Here is a 21,460-nt window from a genome sequence, read left to right on the forward strand (position 1 = left end):
CAATTTAATTTTCAATTGCCTCTCTTGAAAAATTTGTTTGGGTGATCGTGCTATCAGTCCTTTATTTCTCACTTTCATTGCACAGGAGTCATTTAAAACAAAGGATATATGTATGTAGTCAAAAGATTAAAACAATGAGAAATCTGAATATGTGCAAGGTAACTAAGAGGTAAATACAGCCCTGGAAATCCGGGCGGGTGGCATGAGTAGAAGAAAACAATCAGTTAATGTGTGTTCAAAATTAGAAGGTATCAATGGTGCCTTTTATAAATAAACTGTGCGTGTATCATTTGAAATCAGCAGAGAAGCAGTCAGGAGGAGAGAGGGCAGATGATAAATGATTCATTTGCTTGCCTCCTCCTTGAGATTCTTTTCTTTGCCAGCTTGAGATAACAGATGTCTTAAAGATTATGAATTCACAGGAAAGTAACACGAGACAATGGGCAGCCAAGACAGTATCCTGATAGACTAAATATTTTGTTTCTTAAATTTTATCGCCTGTTGGAACTCAGAATCTAGAAAAGCTCTTACTTCAGTGAATGACTTTGCTCACAAACATTTTGGTTCAATAAGGCTTTCAATGACGAGAAGTGGTTCTGCATTTGGACTATAATCTGTTTTGTTCGTTATGACTCAGCCTTTCGTTACAGGCAAGTCAGCTGGGCATGGGAAATGTGAAGACATTGTCTGTTGTGCTATACATCAAATCTAGTGCTTTTTGCAGAACTTTGTTTTTCAAAGGATTTCAAAGGACACTTGTCTTTAACTGTATGAAATCTTTCAAAGTTAATTGAGAACAGCCTGTATTTTCAGCTTCAGCAGGGGCCCATTTCTCTGCTGTCAATATTCACTAGGTGAGGTTCTTGCCTTAATGTGCTAATCTCTTCAAGGATCACTATCTCCCACCACCCACATCAGTACTGAAAATGCCAAAGAATACTTTAATCTGAGACTTCTTACAGTAAAACTTTTGCAACCCAAAACAAACATGACAGTGTGTTCCTTGTGGCTTTCTACATTGAGAACACACTGCATTTAAAATATTGGAAACAGAGTAAAATGTGAAGTAATTATTCTGACTCAGAAAGTACTCCCACTTTAAGAAAACTATTAGATACATTGGTGAATATTTTATCGTTCATGTGGATCTCTGTGCTAACTGAAGTGAAAACCGAAGTTCTGCAGTGGCTGCCAATACTGTGTACTGTAAGAGAAGGGACCATGTTTGCATAATCACCCTGGGTTTGTCTGCAAGCAGACATGTCATCATGAAGTGTGATGTCCTGTACGGGAGAGGTGGCTCTGTGGCTTTGTCTTCCTCTATTTCCACATACAAATTTGGCTTTTTTCACTAAGCTATTTGGAGTTCAGAGATCTTTTACATGCATTGCAGATTGATTTGCAAGAGCGTGTTTAGTCTCACAGTGAAGGCCAAATGGTCATCAGATTTGTTGTCATCCCAGCTTCAGGTTAAACTTGATCTGATGAAAAAGGAGATGAAACAGTGCGGTGTTTGCTTTTGCCTGTTGCTACTGACTCATCATCCCACCTTACCACACTCTTCTAAGTATAAATACTCTCTTTGTCTTTAGGAAAGGTTGTTTAAATTTGAGTTTCAGTGCAGGCTTCAACTCTCTTAGTGGGTTTTAAGATACTGAACATTTGTGAACACCACAAAATAATAAAACAAGATAAGAGACCTAAGAACAGACAAAGAAATGTAATTTGCTCAAAAAAACCCCCAACCAACCCTGATTTAAGTAATAACTTACTTACAGGGATATTTCTGTAAATAAAAAAATATTAATTACCTCAGAGGCAAATAAGTTATCAGATGTTTTGCATGCTTCAGCATCTATCTTCAAAGGTAAAAGATGGTGAGTTAGGCAAAGCTTTACATATATTTATATTAATCTCTCCTTGTAGCACAAAAATATCAAGTATTTTTTGTGTGGTGCTTGATTTAAAATTTGTATGAGATACGGAGTCCTAGATTTGCTTTTGTTATTTTTTCATCTTAGGTATTGATAGAGATTTCTTCTACACTTGAATAAAGCTTTCTATATTACTGAATTTCCTTAGTCTCTGGTTTTCAATAATGCAAGCAGCACACACTTTATAAGAACAGCCAGGGTTCATATTAGTTCCCAGGTGCTGCTTTTTGTGAAGATATTTAGACTGATATTAGCAGATGATTTAATATTTACAGATGACTGTATCAGGATATAGTATAGCTCATAGTAGCTGTAAGCAAACATGCTGCTGCTGTTCATAACATACAAAATAATTTTAGCCCTGAGGACAAACACGAGCATTAGCCTGGAAGTGGAAGTTGTCTGTGGCTGCAGCTGTGCTGCGGGGATACATGTGAACACAAGGCATGATCAAGAGGCAGCCGGGGAAGTAGGTTGAAATTCCTTGGTCATGCAAGGACTGCCTATGGAAGCTGCATACTCCTCCTGTTCCCCTTCTCCAAGCAGCATCAGAGATTAACCAGAAAAAGCTGCTTTTAAAGCAAGATTTTAGTGGGCTTGTACCTGAAGTAGTCGGGTACAGCATGTAATACAAGGGCTTTCAAAAATGTTGAACCCTTATTCCAGAGGGAGTCGTTGACAGCTGTCTTCCCTGTGAGCGTGCCTTCTTTCAGTTGCTTTTGTGGACGTGTGCTTTCCCGTGTCCCTTTCTACTCTATGTCAAGAAGCTCCCTTGGGTAAGACCAACTTCCAGAATCGTAACTTCAGCATTTGAAGAGGTGTGTGATGACACTGGAACAGGTACTTGGGACTCTCTAAACAAATACGAATACCATATTGAGCCATAGCAATGCTTCTGGTGACTGAAGAAGCAATTAAAATGTTTGACTATTGCATTTTGCGTAATATATATGAAAGTAAAGGTGAAGTCATGAATGATCAGTGGGCTGAGATGGCAGCAAGGTTTTCAGAGGTTTACATGTGCATAGAACTTAAATGAGAAGCATTTTATACAGGTCCTTCCAAACTGTTGGAAGAGAACCGTAGATACCTGTGACCGTAAACACAGCTGGAATAGAAGGTTAAACCTATGACTATGTTATCCTACTGTCTTAATCTGTATATTGAATAAAATTAAAGAATACAGAAAAGGGAATATGTTGCTGGAAAATTATTTAGCAGTTGTAAACCTTGTGGGTAATGGAGTGCCAGGAGTATATTATGAAAGTTGTGTGTATTTATTTTTTCATACTTTAATAGTGGTTGCCTTTAGTTATGGAGAAGAAGTTACAGAACAATGTTTTATTGTATTGACATATTTAAGCAGCATGATTGATACATTAATCACACAGACTCACTCCCGTAATTTTTCTGCCCTCATAAACAAAGTGCATATCCGCAAAACACATCCAAGTATCCTTGTTTTTTTTTAAATTGCTTTATTTCATTATTGTAAAGATAAAAGTGGATCCCTGCATGTTTTCAGGGTTTTTTTGGTCATGCAGGGAAACAGAATAATAAAGGAGCAGTGAGAAAAACCTGGGGAAGTAGGGGTATTGTACAGTTGTGAGCAACAGTGTTTGAGTTGAGCACATAGGGGCCAATTACTGTATCACTTTGTACTGGTGTCTTTTCTTGAGGTTGTAAGCTGCTCCATGTTTTTGGTTTTTCATTTATGCTGGAACAGTTCCTGTTCCCTGCTCTCCTGACTCAGTCTGCCTTAACTTTCCCTTTTGCTTCTCGGAAGGCAAATATTTGGAGGCCCTTTTCGTGTCTTCCTTAATGTTGAGCAATTCCTTTTTTTTTTTTACATATTCCATCATGTAGTTTGTTGCTGCCTTGGATACTTGCAGTAACAACCAGTGCTGTGTTAAAAATGTAACTGTGGAAGAGATTTTGCAAAGTTCTTGAAAACTGTAGAAGCAGGGGTCTTTTAGGGTGAACTTCATCTTTTAGGTGCCTAAATATCTAAGTATACTTGCAAATATTTCCCATGTTACTAACATCTAATTATGTTGGTCATTATGGCAAAATTAGACGTGTGGGGTAAACAAATGGGAATCTCAGTACTGGAACCAGAGGTTAGTCATTTGTGATAAATGCAGAAAGGGAGATGGAGTAGTGGCTAACAAGCTGTTGGAAGAGATCATAGCTATTATTTAAGTGCTCTGGGTATTCTCTATGTAAAAATATATTTGTCTTTTGTCAACAAGCCTTTTGATCCTCTTAACACTTCTGCCAACCATCCTGACCAATTCTAGCAGTGAAATGACATGTAAATGCATGTGAAAGTTGAATGAAATAAAATGAAATGAAATGAAATGAAGGCATAAGGGAGAAAAATGCTGCTTAGATGCCACCATCCGGAACATAAGTCCATGGACATGGTATAATTTAAAAGTTCTGCCTGTAGTCTATAGTAAGTTTTTTGTAATAAAACTCATGCTTTAAAAGAAATGGTAGTATGCCTGGTTTCTGCCTGTCCACACTGTATAGTGAAGCACAGATATGTGAGATTGCCTGAGAGGTAGAAAGTGCAATCAGATATGCTAATGAGCAAGTTTTCTGAGTTTCTACAGCACTTGCTTCCAGCTTTATTGGCAATTTGCTATTGTGGAGTGGCACAGGAATTATTCAATGACAAGTTAATTTTGTTTGATGCAAGTCTTATCCAGAGTTTTACAGACCTTTAGGAATGCATTTGTGTTTTGTATAAATGCTCTTAAGCAAGGCAAACTAGTGGTTGACAGATGGGCTTGTACTAGAGTAAACAATACTTTAAGAGACCGAGATATGGTAGAACTTCTTCAGCTTCTGCTTGGGATCTATCTACAGACCTGTGTAGGAGCTCTTGTCAGTCAGTGAAAGGTAGTGAAGTTGTGGAGGTACAGCTAAGGAGCTAAATGGTCCTGAAGAACTTTTTCTTGTAGGAGGTGATGCACCCAAAATAAGCTCTGAAATTCAGGGTGAGGGGATTAAGCTGAGGATGCCTGGAAGCAAGAAAGAAGTTCTTAAGGGATTTTGACATGAAATAACTGGGATGCAGCATAATAACAATAATATAAAGTTCAATGCTTAAATTAAATTTAGCAAGTGGAATCTTGTTCTGTGGCTTGCCAAGGCAAGTGCCATGCTCCTCTTTCTCCAGCACAGAAGACGACGTGTTGCTCACCATGGGCAATTTGATTTGTTACTGTTGCTGTGTGTTGTTGCTTTAGCATTAATGGTCACAGTCAAGCAAATCCCTTACACTCAGGGCTATAAACGTCTGGATGTGCTTAGTAGCAGAGGATTTTGAATTATAATGCTTTCCATGAGAACTAAAGGTACAAGGCAGTAATGAGAGAATTGAACGTTGTACCTTTTGGCTCTTTTGATTAAACACCCTCTTGATAAACTACAGCTTTTTGAGTGTATTAGACTCTTGTGAAAACGTAAAAGAAAAAAGACCAAAAGAACATGATCTCTGTGTGCATCTTTTGAAAATAACACTATGTTAAAGAACTAAATTGCTGGCAGCCTTCTTACCATGAGCCATCACTCTTAATAGCTCATTTGTCAGTTTAATTAGTAAAAACGAACGTTTAAAAATACCACAGAGTCGTGTTTGAATGAGGAGAACAACCAAGAAAATACGGGAAAATGTCTGTGACATTCAGCGTTTCCCACCACCAAAAGCTAAAGATGCTGCAGAGCTGACTAGAGGCAGCTGTTGCAGAGCGCTTGCCTCCCCTTCTCCAGCATTGCCTGGGGCGACCTGTTCTGCCCCTGCACTGTGTACGTAGGCTGGTGACTTGCCAAAACAGATAGCCTTTTGGTTTGTTTCTTTTTTTCCCATTTCTTGCTCAGTTTTGGAGGATAGTGATACACATCTGATCTGCCTGATACAGAAATACTTGTCCTGTGCTTGTGGAATGAACGAAACCATGTGGATCATGTGGCACTGTTCATTTTTGAAGATGTTGTGGAACAGTGAATGTTAATTTGCACTTTCAGTATTGAGATAACTTTTGGGAGGCATGCCTTCTGCTCAGCTGTCATAGAGCTAATGGTGTCTGGGGCTTCAGAGGGCCAGCAGCAGCAAGAATAATTGATTTCTTTCAATTTATCATATTTATTTATTAGTCTTCTGAACATGTATTCCTGGGCACTTGTGCAACCCTCAAATAACAAAGTATAGCATAATAGGCCCTTTAAAATGATAGGTTATTTTGGATTATAGCATTTTCACAATGGTAGCTGAGAAAAACAAATCTTAACACGAGGAGTGCAATTGAGGGCTCCTCCTGGTGTGTTCTCCTTTTAGCAGAGCTGAAGGACAGGTAGTTGTATAACCTCGCACGCTGAGCTGGTGCCTGTCAGCAGCCCAGCAAGCAGCCCTGCCACAGCTCTGTTCTCTGCAAGGTTTTGAAAATGTCATGGCTTAATTGCCATGGGAGACACACGCCCGAGTGTTTCTGCCCAAGCGTTTCTGCCCAAGCGACTACTCCTCTCGGTGGAAGTGTTGCAGAATCAGAGCTATTAACACCAGACTGGGTGAGTCATTTTCCCAGTTTACCAGGGCATCTCCTAGCTTCACACATTAGCTTCCTAGAATTTAGGATTTGTCTGGGCTTGTGTTCCAAGGCAAATAATTGTAGTTTCCTAGATTTTAGGAACACTGCTGTACAGGCAAGTGATGTGTCTGCTCTGTCTGTAGATGTGTAAATATTTTTTGTTTAAGTTTGTTGCCCTTAATGGCTTCAGACTGACTATTTAAATTGTATAGATATTCTAGGTTAAACAAGATCTAGGTTAAAAATCTGACTGATGTTCTAAGTGCCCAGTATGAAAGAGTGTGCTGGGTTTTGTTCAGTGTTGTTGATCTATTGCATGTGTTCATTGTGTAATAACTCTCACGAATGCAGCAACCAGAAAATTGGTTGCTGTATTTTTTGCGTCTTTACATCATTTTTGAGGCATTTGTTTAATGTATGTTGTTACCTGTTGGAGTGAAAACATAATCTTGACAATGTTTTTTTTTTTCCCCCTGATAAGAGAGGCTTACTTGAAACTGATGTAGCAGGGGTCAAAGACAGACCTGCAATGTAATGTTTTTACAGAGACTGAGAGCCTGTTAAAAAGCACTGATACTCTGCTAGCTAAAAATGAAATAGCACCATTGTTGGCATTCTTTGAGAAAAAGGCATACTTTTAAAAGCTGTTCTGGGAATTTTTTTTAGTTAGTTGGATAGAATTCAGCTTCAAGACAGCAAGCTGGTAGCATAAAGTTAATATTTTTGCAGATTACTGTGTAGGAATCCATGTGGTTTGATCTAAATGCTTTTATTTATAGAGGAGAATGCAGAGTAAGTTGAATGTGCACAGTGGTTCCACAAATTAGAGCCATTTGCTCTCATTCACTGTATGTTGTGAGTGCTACTGTGCACAGGCAATTTCAGCAGTGTGAATTATGTGACAGAACATAAGAGAAGTGAGGAAGATGCAACAGCAATTCATGTTTAGTTTTGGTTTATTCAAACGCTTTCTCTAGAGATCAATACAAAAAAGCAGCAAAGAGCAAAGCATCCAACCACTATCTCAAAACCTGGCTGAGGGAGTAATATTTTGGGATTATCCCATGACAACATGAGATGTATGCAATGAGAATAGAAAGAGAAAAGGCCTTTTATGGGCCATTTGCAAATCTCGTTCTGTTTCTGTTCTTGCATTTTGAAACTTCATCTGCTATCCAAGAAAGAATATTTCAAGTTTGTGTATCTCTTCCTGCTCTTTAGAAGAGCTAATTTATTGCTGCAGATACCTATTGCCTGCAGTATTTCTTCAGTCATTTTGTATGAATTGTATGCTAGCTGCTGTAACAAACTCCTTTTGTAATGTGTCCTTTCAAGTTGTTTTCCGAATACGAGAAAAACCAAGTATACAGGCAAGTGCAAGATCTTCTGTTGGGTAATTGGCCCCCTCATGTCAACAGGTGCTAATTGCAGAAGGGATGGTGGGGAACCCCAGTGCCCGGCAGTGGGACCAAGTGCATGGGGCAGTGAACTAAGGCACAAAGCTATGGATGACCGGGGCAAGCCACCCTGTTGAAATATGCCTTGGCTTGCCCTGCATCACATTGAGGACAGAAACTTTTGCTACTCCTTGGAATGCACTGCTTGTGAAAGGCACTGGACAAGAGCAACAAATTGTTATTGTTGAGAACTGGCAAGAGAATGGGTCATTTGGCAAAAGGTGGTGTAAAGGCACCGCTTGCTGCTGGGGAGTATTTTTGCATCTCTGGAAGCAGGTGAGAAGCTGAGTGAGCTTGCCCAGTCTTTAGCAGGACTGTGTAACTGCTTTTAAAGTACAGTTTAAAAAGCCTATTTGAAAGCCTGTCACCAAGTCCCAGTTTTCGTCTTGTAATAGAGTGTTTCACCTGTAGTGATGATCCAAAATAATAATTTACAGTATGAAGCTTAAAAGATACAAGTTCTAGAACTAGTAACTTTAATGAACATACTTTAGTAGAAAAACATATTTTCAGTTCTGCATGTGGTTGAATTAATATATAGTTTACACTTTTCCCCTAAAAGATAGAGTATAAAACATGCAGCCTGTATGGCAAGGCCAAGTGTTCCTCTTGGGAGTTTGGACTTGCTTTGCCAAATTTTCTCATGATGATGCTATGACGGTTTGACTGCATTCTTGATGTTACACTTGCAGAAGTTTCTGCTCTTTTTATATGCATCTTAGAAGTTTCAGACTGAGAAAAAAAAAATTTGGTGGTGTATGGTTAAACTGTGCAACTGTCTTTTGAGTTTGTTTACAGTTATTTTTATAGCATTTCCTTCTGCTTTGGGTTAGGCTTAAATAATGATCTTGGCTTCACTAGTATTTCAGTTCTGTCTGTCAAATGCACAAGCCTGGCTCCTACTGTGGCATACGGAAGGGCTCCACTTCTCAGTTAATTAATGGTTTTCTCCTAAGAGCATACAACCACTGGTACGATGTTGTTGCTGTAAGTTGCTTCCAGTAATTACTGCTGTTACGTGAAAGATTGATACGTGACAAAAGGCCTGGATATTGCTGCATGTTTTTAACAAAAGAATGGATTTATTGAACAATATGAGGTTAGCTGTTCTTCTGATTGTGCATGTGTGTTAAAACGTGATGGTGTAAAAAAAATGTGTATTCCAGGCTTTCAGACAAATCTTGGTCATAAAGTTCCCAGCAGCAACCAGATGGCTGAAACTTGGAAGTGTTGCTGTGGCATCTAGCAAGAGAAAACCTACTCCTCGGTAACAGCAGAACATGAACACGCTCGGAGTAATATATTACTAGCAGTGATGGCGTATTGCATTGTGGCTTAATTGTGTTTAAGGGAGTCCTACAGTCTCCGTGATTCAGCTGCACACATCAAAGCAGGGCACTTCCCAGTGCATCTGCCTGTAGAAAAACACAGCAGCTTTATATAATCCATTTGGTAGAGTACTGGAAGCACCTCAGATACTCCTTCTCCCCTCACCCCACCTTGTGGTTTATCTTTCTCTTCTCTGGTTTATTAATGTCACAAATTAAAAAAAAAAAAACAAACAACAAACCACACACACAAAAAACCAGCCAAAAAACAAGCCAAACAAAAAAACCCCAACACTTCCCCCCTCTAAAATATTCACACCCAGATTACTTCTGTTTTCTGCTAGACAGGGAACAGACAGACCTCAGCAGGATTTTTTTTGGTCATCCGTCTAAAAACATTCATCCTTCTAACAGCATGTGGCTGATGAGAGAGTTGGAATTGAGATCACAGAATCACATAATCATTAAGGTTGGAAAAGAACTTCAAGATCAAGTCCAACCATCAACCCAACACCACCATGCGCACTAAGCCATGTCCCAAAGTGCCACATCCACACGTTTTTTGAACACTTCCAGTGACTCCACCACCTCCCTGGGCAGCCTGTTGCAATGCCTGACCACTCTCTCAGTAAAGACATTTTTCCTAATACTCAGTCTAAACCTCCTCTGGCACAACTTGAGGCCATTTCCTCTGCTTCTATCGCTTGTTACTTGGGAGAAGAGACCAACACCCACCTTACCACAACCCCCTTTCAGGGAGTTGTAGAGAGCGATGAGGTCTCCCCTCAGCCTCCTCTTCTCCAGACTAAGCAACCCCAGCCACTCCTCAGAAGGCTTGTGCTCCAGACCCCTCACCAGCTTCGTTGCCCTTCTCTGGACACGCTCCAGCACCTCAGCATCCTTCTTGTCGTGAGGGGCCCAAAACTGAACACAGGATTCAAGGTGCGGCCTCACCAGTGCTGAGTACAGGGGCACAATCACTTCCCTACTCCTGCTGGCCACACTATTCCTGATACAGGCCAGGACGCTGTTGGCCTTCTTGGCCACCTGGGCACACTGCCGGCTCATATTCAGCCGGCTGTCAACCAGCACCCCCAGGTCCCTTTCTGCTGGGCAGCTCTCCAGCCTCTCCTCCCCAAGCCTGTAGCGTTGCATGGGGTTGTTGTGACCCAAGTGCAGGACCCGGCACTTGGCCTTATTAAACCTCATACAGTTGATCTCAGCCCATCGATCCAGGCTGTCCAGATCCCTCTGCAGAGCCTTCCTGCCCTCGAGCAGATCAGCACTCCCGCCCAACTTGGTGTATTGTCACTGGGTGTGATGTCACATCCCAGGTCAGAAAAATACCACCAAAATCCTCCAGGACAAAAAGGAAATTGGAACTTGACAATTCCAGTGCCTTTTAAAATCAGAATTGTATTTCTACTAGTGGGTGGATATAAGATGTTGGAGTCCTTGTGTTGTGGAAGGTAGCGACAAAATCCACATTAGAATTGAGTATGACCAAAACCTTATCTGAAGTCTCTTAACACTATCTTCAACATACTTTAAAAAAAGCAATTTAAAAAGTTAACATTTTTAATGCTAAGTACCTGTTTGCTGTTAATTGGATAACTTCTGCTTCTTAGAAGCATCTTAAAAGGTAGTGGTTTTAATAAGAATTTTTCCCATAAGTAAACTTGTAGCTCAACCTTTATCTTAATTTTTGCATTTTAATATATGCAATTCAGTGATTTATAAAAAAAAAAAAAAAGGGTGATACAGTAACCACCTAGGCTGGCAGTCCAAAACAACTGTACCAGAACTCCATTAGTACCATTAAAATCAGTTACATGCAACTTAAAACCATATACGTCATCTCTTGGTTGTACAATAGTTGCCTTTTGTCTTTTTGCACATTAAATTTAGAACTGGTTTCTAGTTGACTCATATGGCAGCCCAGCTTATCTAACCAGGAGACACTGTGCCTGAACCAGTTGCCCCCAGCTACAGATTTAGCTTTGGAAGTTGGAAAGATGGGAAGTGCAACTGAGGCTGATGGGCAGGTGATGCTGCATGCAGGGGAATCTGAAATAGAAGACAGGAAACTTTTCCTGCAATTTGTCATTTTTCTCCTGATAGACCTGCCTGAAAGGGCCTTCATTGCGAAGCAGCTTTCCTGAATTCAGTCACTTTGCATCTTCTTGAAGGGTGGCCCAGTGGATCTCAGTTTCCCTCCATGGTTCACCTGAGCCTGCCCAGCAAGCCCATGGTAGAGGGAAGTCCATGGGTCTGCAGGAGCTGCTATGTGCTTTAGTGTGTTTGAGATTGTTTAGATATGGGAGAAATGTCTTTAGGCTCCTCACGCTGCCAGCCTTGACTCAGTTCCCAGCCTATCCCATGCAATTTCCATAGCAACAGTCCGTCATTGAAAGAAAATAAAAATAAAAGAAACCCAGGGACAATAGGGTTGGAATATTTGAGACACAATGATATCAATATGTGCATTTTTGAAACAGATCCAATTACAAAACTGTGGGGCCTACTTTTGAAGAGATTGTCAACCATTTAGGTATACCTTTTGTCAGCAGGGAGAGGGACAGACATTTGTTCCATAAGTCTGTTCTCTGAATGTTTGTTATTGAATATAGTCTTTTAATTCTTTATAGAATAGTTGTACTGCAACTGAAATGGGTTGCTGTACTTGTACTTTTGTGATGGAAAAAAAAAGAAGTGGATTTTGTGTGGACCTTCTGTTCGTGAAGTTAACCACGTGGTTTTCACTGACGCTGACAGGACAGGCTACAAAGACATTGGCATCAGTGAAAAGTAGGCTCTGTAGAAACCACCATATTACGCGTTCACATGTTCACACATTTATGTAAACATCTGGTTTATGACAAGAGATTTTAAGTTTCAAAAAAGTAGTTTGGATTTGAAAATTCCAGTTAATTTTGAAATACTTTACTTCCTATCTACTCTGCTGCTGCTACACAGTATTGTCAGTCTGGGACCTTTCCTGGGCCCGATGGTGATGTACAAGTAGCAGTGTGAGTTCTTGTGTAGCGTTGCCTCAGCTGTTGGTGCCCCTTACAAAGGTAAGCATTGAATGCCAGTGCGTTGTCATTGCCTCTTTTTTGCCTTCATTGCTAATGCCAGAGGGGTGTTTAAATGTCTAGAAATCATTCTCTCTTGCATGTGTGCAGCTGGAGGAAGTCCCTTTATGGTCCCCTGCTGTCACAGGCAACCACACCATTGTTAGAATCTGGTCAAACACCACTTTGAAAAGAAATTAGATTTGTGCCTTCAAAGAATTGTTTGTTTGTTTGCTTCAAGTCTTAAATACCTGTTCATTCCTTTTTTCCATTTCACCTAACTTTAGACATTTTACAGTTAGATGTTGAAATCTGCTCTAGCCACAGCAGTAGAAAAAGGCACCTCCAGAGAGTCATTCATCTGATGTATTTTAGTTGTCTATTTTACAGTGATGCTAAATACCCTCTGGAGCTATTAGATTCTCTCCACTCTTGAGTAATAGGCTCAGAGTTAGACATCCGACTCAGGGACACCTACCATGAGAGATAGGTGAATCTTTGGATAAAGACCAAAAGGAGCCAGTTTAGCAAAGCCTGTTGTTTACACTGCTAAGCTACGAAGTTCTGCTCTGAGTGAAAATGTTTGAGAAGTGATTTGAGGAGGAGTTCAGCGCTCAGAGGGAATGGTAGCCTCAGGTGGGAGCTGGCAATCAACAAGCTACAATTAAGGAGGCAGCCAGCATTGCTCTTAAGGTGCATCATGAGATGACACCTTTCACAGTGTATGCAAAGTCCATTTTCTTTCCCTCTTCGCCAGATCTGCACACACTTTGTTACGGTTCAGTGCCTTCAACACAGCCCTTCTAGGGAGCAGAGGAGAGTCAGACATGCTCTGAAGCACAGGTGTTGAGGTCTTGGTGCCATCACTTCAGATGCAATATGCTTTGCAGTCCCTGGTTTGTTAGCCACCTTGTACCAGCACAGCAAATTCTCTGTAGCTGCATGGTTTATTTTAAGAACAGGGTGCACAAATGAGGCTTGTGATTTTTTTTTTTTCCCTTCTTTTTCTGTATGATAGGTTGTTCTGAATGAAATGTAGCTTGGTTAGTTCCTGATCTGCAGCTCATGGGCATTTTGCCTTCAAAACACTTCTGTTGTTGCGCCACAGCTAGGGGAAATGAAAAAGCCTAGAACTGCAGCCAGCAGGCAGAGCACAGCGTGGTGTTGCCTTGCAGCACATTGTTATACATGGGCCAGTAAAAGTTCACTGATCTTTTTTTCTTCTTTTAAGCCTTTCAAAACCCAGTGAGATCTTTGCAGCACACCTTTTCTGATTTTAAAGTGATGGGTTTATTACCTGCCTTTTCACCACTCTCTAACTTTTCCCTTGCAAGTAACTCAGTTTATGCTCAAGTGTGGAGAAAAGTGCAAAAAATCTCCTACAAAACATTTTCTTCATCACTTTACACGTAGGAAAAAAGTCGATTACATTAGAAAGTATCTGCAGTCTTCATCGCAGAATTGCTGCTGTATATGGCTTAAAATTAACTTTATATCAATCAGTTAAGCTACTCACATTTTAAAGTGACAGTGTGCCATTTAGATCTCGGATGACTAGCAGGTAAAGCATAGACTGTAATAATACTCTGCAATAAGTGGCAATATTAGCAAAAGGGGAAATGACAAGACAAGATCAAGACTTCAGTGTTTCTGTCTAAACTGCTTATTTGTTGTCCCAGTTGGTCTTTCTGGTTCCTGACCAAGCTGCCTTTGGAGACTTTGTGCTAGTTAAGAAACAGCCAAAAAAATTGGTGATACAGGGGTGGCAATATTGTATTAGCAAAACCAGAGTTATTCTTTACTAACAGTTTTTGTATACGCACTGCCTGGTTACTCCGACTTCTTTTCCTATTAGCTCTATTTACTTAGAAAACTCATACTGCTGTATTACCCAGCTTGCTTTAATATAAGAAAAAATAGATACCCCTTGGCTGTAGAGCTCTTCACACAACTCGTACTCTGCTCCAGTGCTCTAAACATTAGCATGCACCTGGGGTCCAGCAGCACCTTCTCCTTAAAACCAAAGGGATTCGCTGCTGGATGTGTTGTCGTGCATTAGACCAGAGAGAGGAACTCGCTGGTACAGAGTCTCTGCCTCTCGTTGGCTTGCCCCTCTCCACTTAGGCATTTCTTTAGAGAAAGAGTCTCCTTTAGAAAGGAGAAGGAGAGCCGTGAGACAACCATGAGACTAATGGAGATAAAGGCAGACTTTCGCTAGCTTTTCTATGCAGTAATAAAAAACTTTATGGGGTGGGAAGAGGGAGAATTCATACAGTTCTGTTACTAACATCCAAAATTGTGGTTTTTTCTTTCAGCAATCTCAAAAATATTCTTCAAGAGTCACACAATATTGATTATTAAATATGGTGGCAACTTAAATCTGTCACATTAGGCAGCATCAGCACATCAGTTGCTACTTGATTTTAGAAATTATAGTGGAAATGTTATCTTTAGGCAAAAGAGCCAACTTCTTTTGCACAATCAAAGCAGCACTCAATATGGAAGGCATTTATTATATTTAAGTTATTTTAAATGCAGCTATGTAAAGTTATCAATTTAGGGCCATTTTAGTTTCGATGGTGAAGAATGAACAGTCATCTGTTGGTGGAAAAAAGAGCCAATTTGGGCTAGTTTGGTTACATTGCATTAAGATATTAATTCTAACATTCAAAAAGCTGCCACTCATGCAGTATTGCAGTGGCTGTGAAAAATATTGTCAGAAAGCCAAGTTCAATGGCTTCCCTTCTCCCTTCTTTCTCTAGTTTCAATTAATAGATTAGGAAAAAAAAAGTTCTGTAACTTTTTATTGCTGTTCACCCTAGAGCAGGATTATCAAGAAATGTTGCGGGGGAAATAATAGACTGACCATAAGATCCATTTTTGTAATGTCAGATTAAGGCTGTTATTGGACAGTATTTACGTAACTGAGTTTGGTGTGTATTGAGCATGTTTAACAGTTAAGAAAAATAGCATAAGAGAAAGTACCTTCACTTGTGTAAAGTGTGTATATAGGTGTTTGTGTGGATAGATGTATATAAGTAATAGGACATAGTATGGTTTATACATTGCACGTTTAGAGAAGAGGGAGTAATCAGTGAAGCCTGTGTTTTGAATGGTTTCTCTCTTCCTACCTTCTCCTCCCCCACCACATTCCAGCATGGACATGATTCATGTCAGTAGGTTGTCCTTCAGCTGACAGAGGCTGAGCAGCAAGCTTCGGAAACTTCGGGAAGTTCTCTCCTCCGCTCTGCTGCAAATCATATGACTATAATTACATGTAAGCCAGTGGATTTGGCAAAAAAAGCTCTGGAACTGATTCAGGGGTTTTTTTCATGTATTTGTCTGCCTTAAAACTGTGATGGCAGAAGGGTCAAGTAAGGCACCTTACTCTTATTCAGGACCATGAATTCAAGCCTTTCTCCATCCAAAGATGCACCCTCATACCAGCATCTCATGGGAGCCTGAATGTCCAAGCTGAAGAGAAAGATGGCTGGTAACATCATTTCCAGTGGCCGATTGATTATCAAAATTAGCCTTTCTTAACCACACTAACCCAGTATCGCACCTAGCTTTGGGGAGCTCCTTTGGGATGGGTTTTCCTGCTATTTAATTTAATCTGATATTAGTGCATAAATACGCACCTTACAAATATGTGTTTATACGTACATATACATATATATATCTGTATGTATATGTGTGTGTGTAAAAGAATATATATTAAAAAAAAGGTTAGTGGCATTTGTACATGTGAAAGAATTATGGAGAAAAAGATACAGGAAAAAATAATCAGTTGAGAACTTATTTCCATATGAGCAAAAGCCACAAGGTTTTGGATCCCTTCCCCACTCCTCCAATTTCTGGGTTCACCTACACCATGTGTACAGAGCATTAGCTAGATGAGGAATTGCAGCAAATACACCTGGAAAGATCCTCTGGGTAAAGTTTGTCCATCGTGTCACTAGGAAGCACAATCTATTAGTTAATCTTTGGCTCTTGAATAGTATTACAGAAAGGAAAAAATACCCACAATTTATTTTCATTTATTAAGTGCATTGAATTGTAAAAATAGTTGAAAGAAATAATAGGCATCGGAAATCTGTTTTCTGCCCTCTTTTTATAAATTAACTCTAGGCGGATATACTAAGCATTGCAAACATTAGATTCTTTTGACAGCGCTCAAAGAATAATATTTCATCTTTAATCACTTCCCCTGGCTTGTGTTTGGGCATGGAATTTTGTTTTCATTTTACGATTTCCCTGTTTCCTTCGTTTCCACCAGGAGAGAGAAACAGAAGAAGAAGATGTCAGGTGGCTTTCAGTTACATGCCTCAAAATGAAGATGAACTGGAATTAAAAGTTGGTGACATCATTGAAGTTGTGGGAGAGGTGAGCAGATCTTTAATGGAATGTAAATATGTGCAGTTCTGATGTATCTTGTGCCTGCTAAGCTCTTAGATGCAGTGTGTTTTAAGATATAATTTAAACCATTTTTCTTCTCTCCTGTACTGACTTGTCTGGTTTGGGTTACTCTTGGGGGTGAGGGGCTGTGGTTGCTTGCTTATGGATTTTGTGAGGGTTTTTTTCCCTGTAACACTTCTGCTGGTTTTACTCCATCAATTGATGCTTCTGAGTTCTGTTCAGGGAAAAATCTCAAAGTTTGTGCTATGGGGCTATTGAGTTTATATCTCTGAAGAACCAAGATCATAGAAGAAAAAGCTCTTTCCAATTTTAGTAAGCTAGCCACAGGGAAGCATTATCTTTACAGAGTGAAACACATTAAAGAACTTTACTTGAAGCCCTCTGGAGTTCAGTCATGACATTCACCTTTTGTCATCTTTGCCTACATATTTTAACAATTTCATTTTAGTCTAATCAGTTAAAAAACCCCCAAAAACAAACACCCCCCCCCCCGCCGCAACAAATCCTTTAGAGACTCAAGATGCACTTGTTTTGTGTGGAAATGGATGTGGAAAATGAATGCACATCTCTTAGAAGGACTGGGAACAAATTACTAAAGCTTGGACAGAGATACAGAAGCTTTCTTTGTGTGGATGAATCTGATCACAGGATCAAGGAATGTTATTCACTTCCAATACCTTCAGTTTTGTTCCATTAGAGATTTTAGAAATACTTTCTTGTGCTTAATAGCATGACGATCAAAAGTCAAAATGCTAACATGAAGCCTGTAAGTAGAATGCATTCACACTCATTTAGTCTTTATTTACTTAGCTTTAAAAAGGTCTAAGACCTTAGTCTGCTCACGCAGCCAATAAAAGGTGTGTTTCAGCTTGTATAATTTATTTGTAGGATTTTTTCCCTGTGACTCAGCAGCTAATAATTCCACATTTATTTTCTTGTCAAGGGTGTATGATTAGTTTTCTTCTTCCTGCATCTGTCACTTAAGAAATCAGTTCTAAAAGAATATAAATGCTACTGCAATCTACATGACATCCAGTGTTTTCCTATAAGATACTAAATTCTCACATCTGAATGTAAGAAGCTTAGTGATCAGTGATTTTCCTTTAACTTAGCTGTGCATGCCAGCTTTGCACATTGTTCTTTCTGGAATCAGACATGATGTCTAACTAACCTTATTCTGTCTGTGAGCAGAATTGTAATGAGGATGTCAAAGTTGTAAGATGTTTAAGAGCATATTTTGAAGACAATGTAAACCCAGTATTATGACGAATTTCATGGCAGCACATAAGCTGTTTTCATTGCACAATTTGAAGTATATTTGACCTCACATGGCCACAGAAATATCTTCCGTCAGTTGCCCTACTTAAAACTGTTAAGTCTGTGTCTTTCAGGAGTGAAGTGATGGAATAAAAACCCCTCCTAGTATCCAGACAACAAATTAAGTCTACCGAATGAATTGTGTGATTAAATAATTTAGATGAGACACTAAACTTCTCTTATGGAATGCATCTCTTGTCTTCTTATAAATTTGAACAACTAAATTATAAATAACAGATTTATTTAAATCCAAATGAAACTGAAAATGTTTGCATTAAAATTGAAAGTTGTAGAACTATGAAAGTGAAACATTCCTATACTTGCATGTGTGTGCTTACAGTTAAGGGCATGTTTTTTGAAACTCGCTTGAATTGCTGATTACAGACTTCGTAGTCTTAAATGCATAACCGTACCTTGAATTGCTACTGGTAAAGAAAGCAGTGACAACCTGTTGATTCTAAGGTTTAAGAAAATATATTGTCTAGGGCTGCTTTTTTGATTGGCAGTCCTAAAGAATGTCATACTGGAATTAGTTTTACTGTAGAGTGGAAAAGGATTGCTGATGGCTAGCTTGAACTGCTGGCCATAAGTAAATGCCGAAGAACAACAGCTGACAGAGGTGAGGCTGTACCCACTTTGACCTTACGAAATACTCTGTTCTGTCAGCTACTGAATCATAAGCTCTGCCTCAGGCATCATCTGGTGCATTCATGTGATCAAGGACATTGTCTGACTCTTCTGGGTGGAACTAGATCAGCTGGTGGAAGAAGGAAAATGAAGGAATTTAAAGAAAAAAATTCTCAGCGCTTCAGGAAGTGTTGTTGTGTGACCTTTATTTTCCATCATGGTTGATACCAGGCAGTCGATATTGAATACTTGCTATTATTACTTCCTCTTCTGCCCTTATCATAGTAGCATTAATTCCTTGAAAAAGTAGGGAAGAAGTTTTCTTCTGAAACAGGAACTTCATTTGATGTAGAAAGCTGCACCAACCAATGTACTGATTTCATTGTTTACCTTCCTGCTTGTATGTAATGCTGCATAAAAAGCATTGCATTGAAGTAGGTTTCACAGTGTTTATGTCATCATACGATGCTTCTTATTTCAAATGATAAATGTTTGATGTGAAAGACTTATTCTTTAAAGAATATGACTTCCTCAGTTGTGAAAATGGATATTTTTAAAGGGCCAAAATCATGCTGTATTATTGTACGGAAACCCCCAAAACAACAACAAAAAACCCTCTTGCACATAGCCGACGGTTGGAGAAAATTCTTGCAAAACACCATTTTGTTTATCATTACTCAAGATGAAAAACTGGACAATAGCACCTTCAGCATTATTTACAGTGGTTCGGTGAGTAACTGGAACATTAATGGTCATTCACTTTCCATTTCCAGTTGCTCCTTTCTCTTACCCCATCTTTTTTTTCATGAGTCTCAGATTCCCACAGGTAGTATTTTATTGTATCCTCCCAAGAAAGCTGCATCAGTTGAATTAATTTGTTTTAAATTGACTAAGATTAATATTTTCAAATCTCTGTGGATTTCTGTTTAGTTGGAACGAAACTTCTAACTGTTACGGCAAACTAAAATGGATATTGTTTAGATCAAAGTACTGTCCATATGCCTTTATGCGAGTATTTAGCAAAAAAATGTGTTTAAGATGTCGCTTATAGTTGACAACTCATTAAACTTTTCCTGTTGTGAAGAAAAGCTGGTTCCTGTTGTACTGTGCTAATTTGGCTTCGTCCTTAAAGAAATGGGTTCTGCTTCTCCTCGAACCCCTTGAAGGTCACTGCCTCCAGGGAGAAGGTAATGCAAGTCTTCTTCTCAGCTGCCTCCATGAGTGCCCAAGTGTGCTTCCCCAAACCCCCAGTGAAAATGGGTTACACTGGTATCACATGGTGACATGCTGAGGGTGAGGACATCTTCTCTTCTCCCACCTCTGCTTCAGGGTGCTAACCAACACCTGAGGTGTAGTAGCATCTAAAGCTGCCCCAGATCCTTCTTCCTGTGCCAACAGATTGGATAAGATACTTTCTGAAAGGGTTTTTATGTCTATGGTGGTGGTAGATACTACTGGAAATTCCCATTGTGGCAGCAGTGGTTTAGGGCTGTACAGTGGCTTGAAACAACAGCAACAGCGAGTGCGAGTTTTGTAGATGCTAGGCTTGTCATCAGATAGATATCCTTGGAGGCTGTATGTGTGCAGAATTTACACTTCCTTCCTATTTGTTCTAAATAGTTAGAAATTAATTATAATAAGATCAAACATTCATCACAATAGATAAAACTGCTTGTTGTTAAACTAGAGGTTTCCATAACTACACAGACACTGATACCCATGAGATATTAATTAACAGACTTAAATTAAAAGTACATTTGAAACTAACATGAGAAGCATTTTCATCATTGTTTATATTCACATTTAAAGTGTGATTGATAGCTTTTTGCTTGTCATTTTCCTAGCTCATTATCTGTAACTCTAATTACAGTTGCCCCAAAATACAACTGTAACTAATTGTCTTGTTAAATGCAGATATCTGAATTCCAATTATGTTTCACTGTTAGACTTCCATGGGATGCCAGGCAATTAACCTGTAGCATCAGAGTAAGGACATTTGGCATGTCATTCAACAGTTCTGAGCCTGCTTTCATTTGGGATTACTCTGTTGTCGTGCTACTGTATACCTTGTGGCCTCATCCAGCTGAGAAGTCAGCTTTTTGGCAGTGCGTAGTGCCTGGAGTTAAGCTCACAGCTAAGTCTTTGACTGAGACATGCTGTAAGATCACTGAGCATATACTTTGAATTTTAACGTTGCCATATATTACATGATCAAATCCTCTAAGTAACTCATTTGAAATGATAAAAATGCAGACTGATTTTTTACAAATATAGTGCTCCTTTTGGGCATTGGTGCTTTTTTGTTGTTGTTGTTGTTGTTATGAGATAAAATGGTTCAACCCGTTTCCAGGAACAAGATAAACACTGGGGATTGAGCTGGACTTTCCTTACAGTAACTTATTTTGACAGCTGTAAAGTTGAAAGGGGAATATTTAATAGTGGCAAGGGGATGATCTGTGCCACAAGTACAGAACTGTATAATACTGCAAGAAAACAGCTGTGAATGAATGCTGGGGTTCCACGTGCGTCAGGTGCTTGCCTGTGAAATCCTGTGGTAAGGTGTTTTTCCTCATTGCCTTCCAACAGGTGGTTCACAAGGACCTCTATGATTACTGCTTGTTTGGTTAGTTCATGTGGTAGGAGGCTTTTTTATGGAAATAGGGGTACAAATACTCTCTATAGGGTCATTCCAGTTCCATGGGGTTGCTT

General features: G+C 39.5%; 1 protein-coding gene across 1 annotated transcript in view; it reads left to right on the plus strand.

The window, feature by feature from the left end:
- The window catches only part of SH3KBP1 (SH3 domain containing kinase binding protein 1), a gene marked incomplete at its 3' end in the record, with an annotated part of 205,045 nt that overhangs the window by 74,115 nt on the left and 109,470 nt on the right, over positions 1–21,460 (plus strand). Inside the window, exon 3 of the mRNA XM_082011118.1 lies at positions 16,668–16,774. Coding sequence (XP_081867244.1) covers positions 16,668–16,774 — 107 coding nt within the window. The remainder of the gene's footprint in view (positions 1–16,667; positions 16,775–21,460) is intronic.

Source organism: Phaethon aethereus (genome assembly GCF_964289735.1).
Source record: "Phaethon aethereus genome assembly, chromosome: 1".
NCBI lineage: Eukaryota > Metazoa > Chordata > Aves > Phaethontiformes > Phaethontidae > Phaethon > Phaethon aethereus.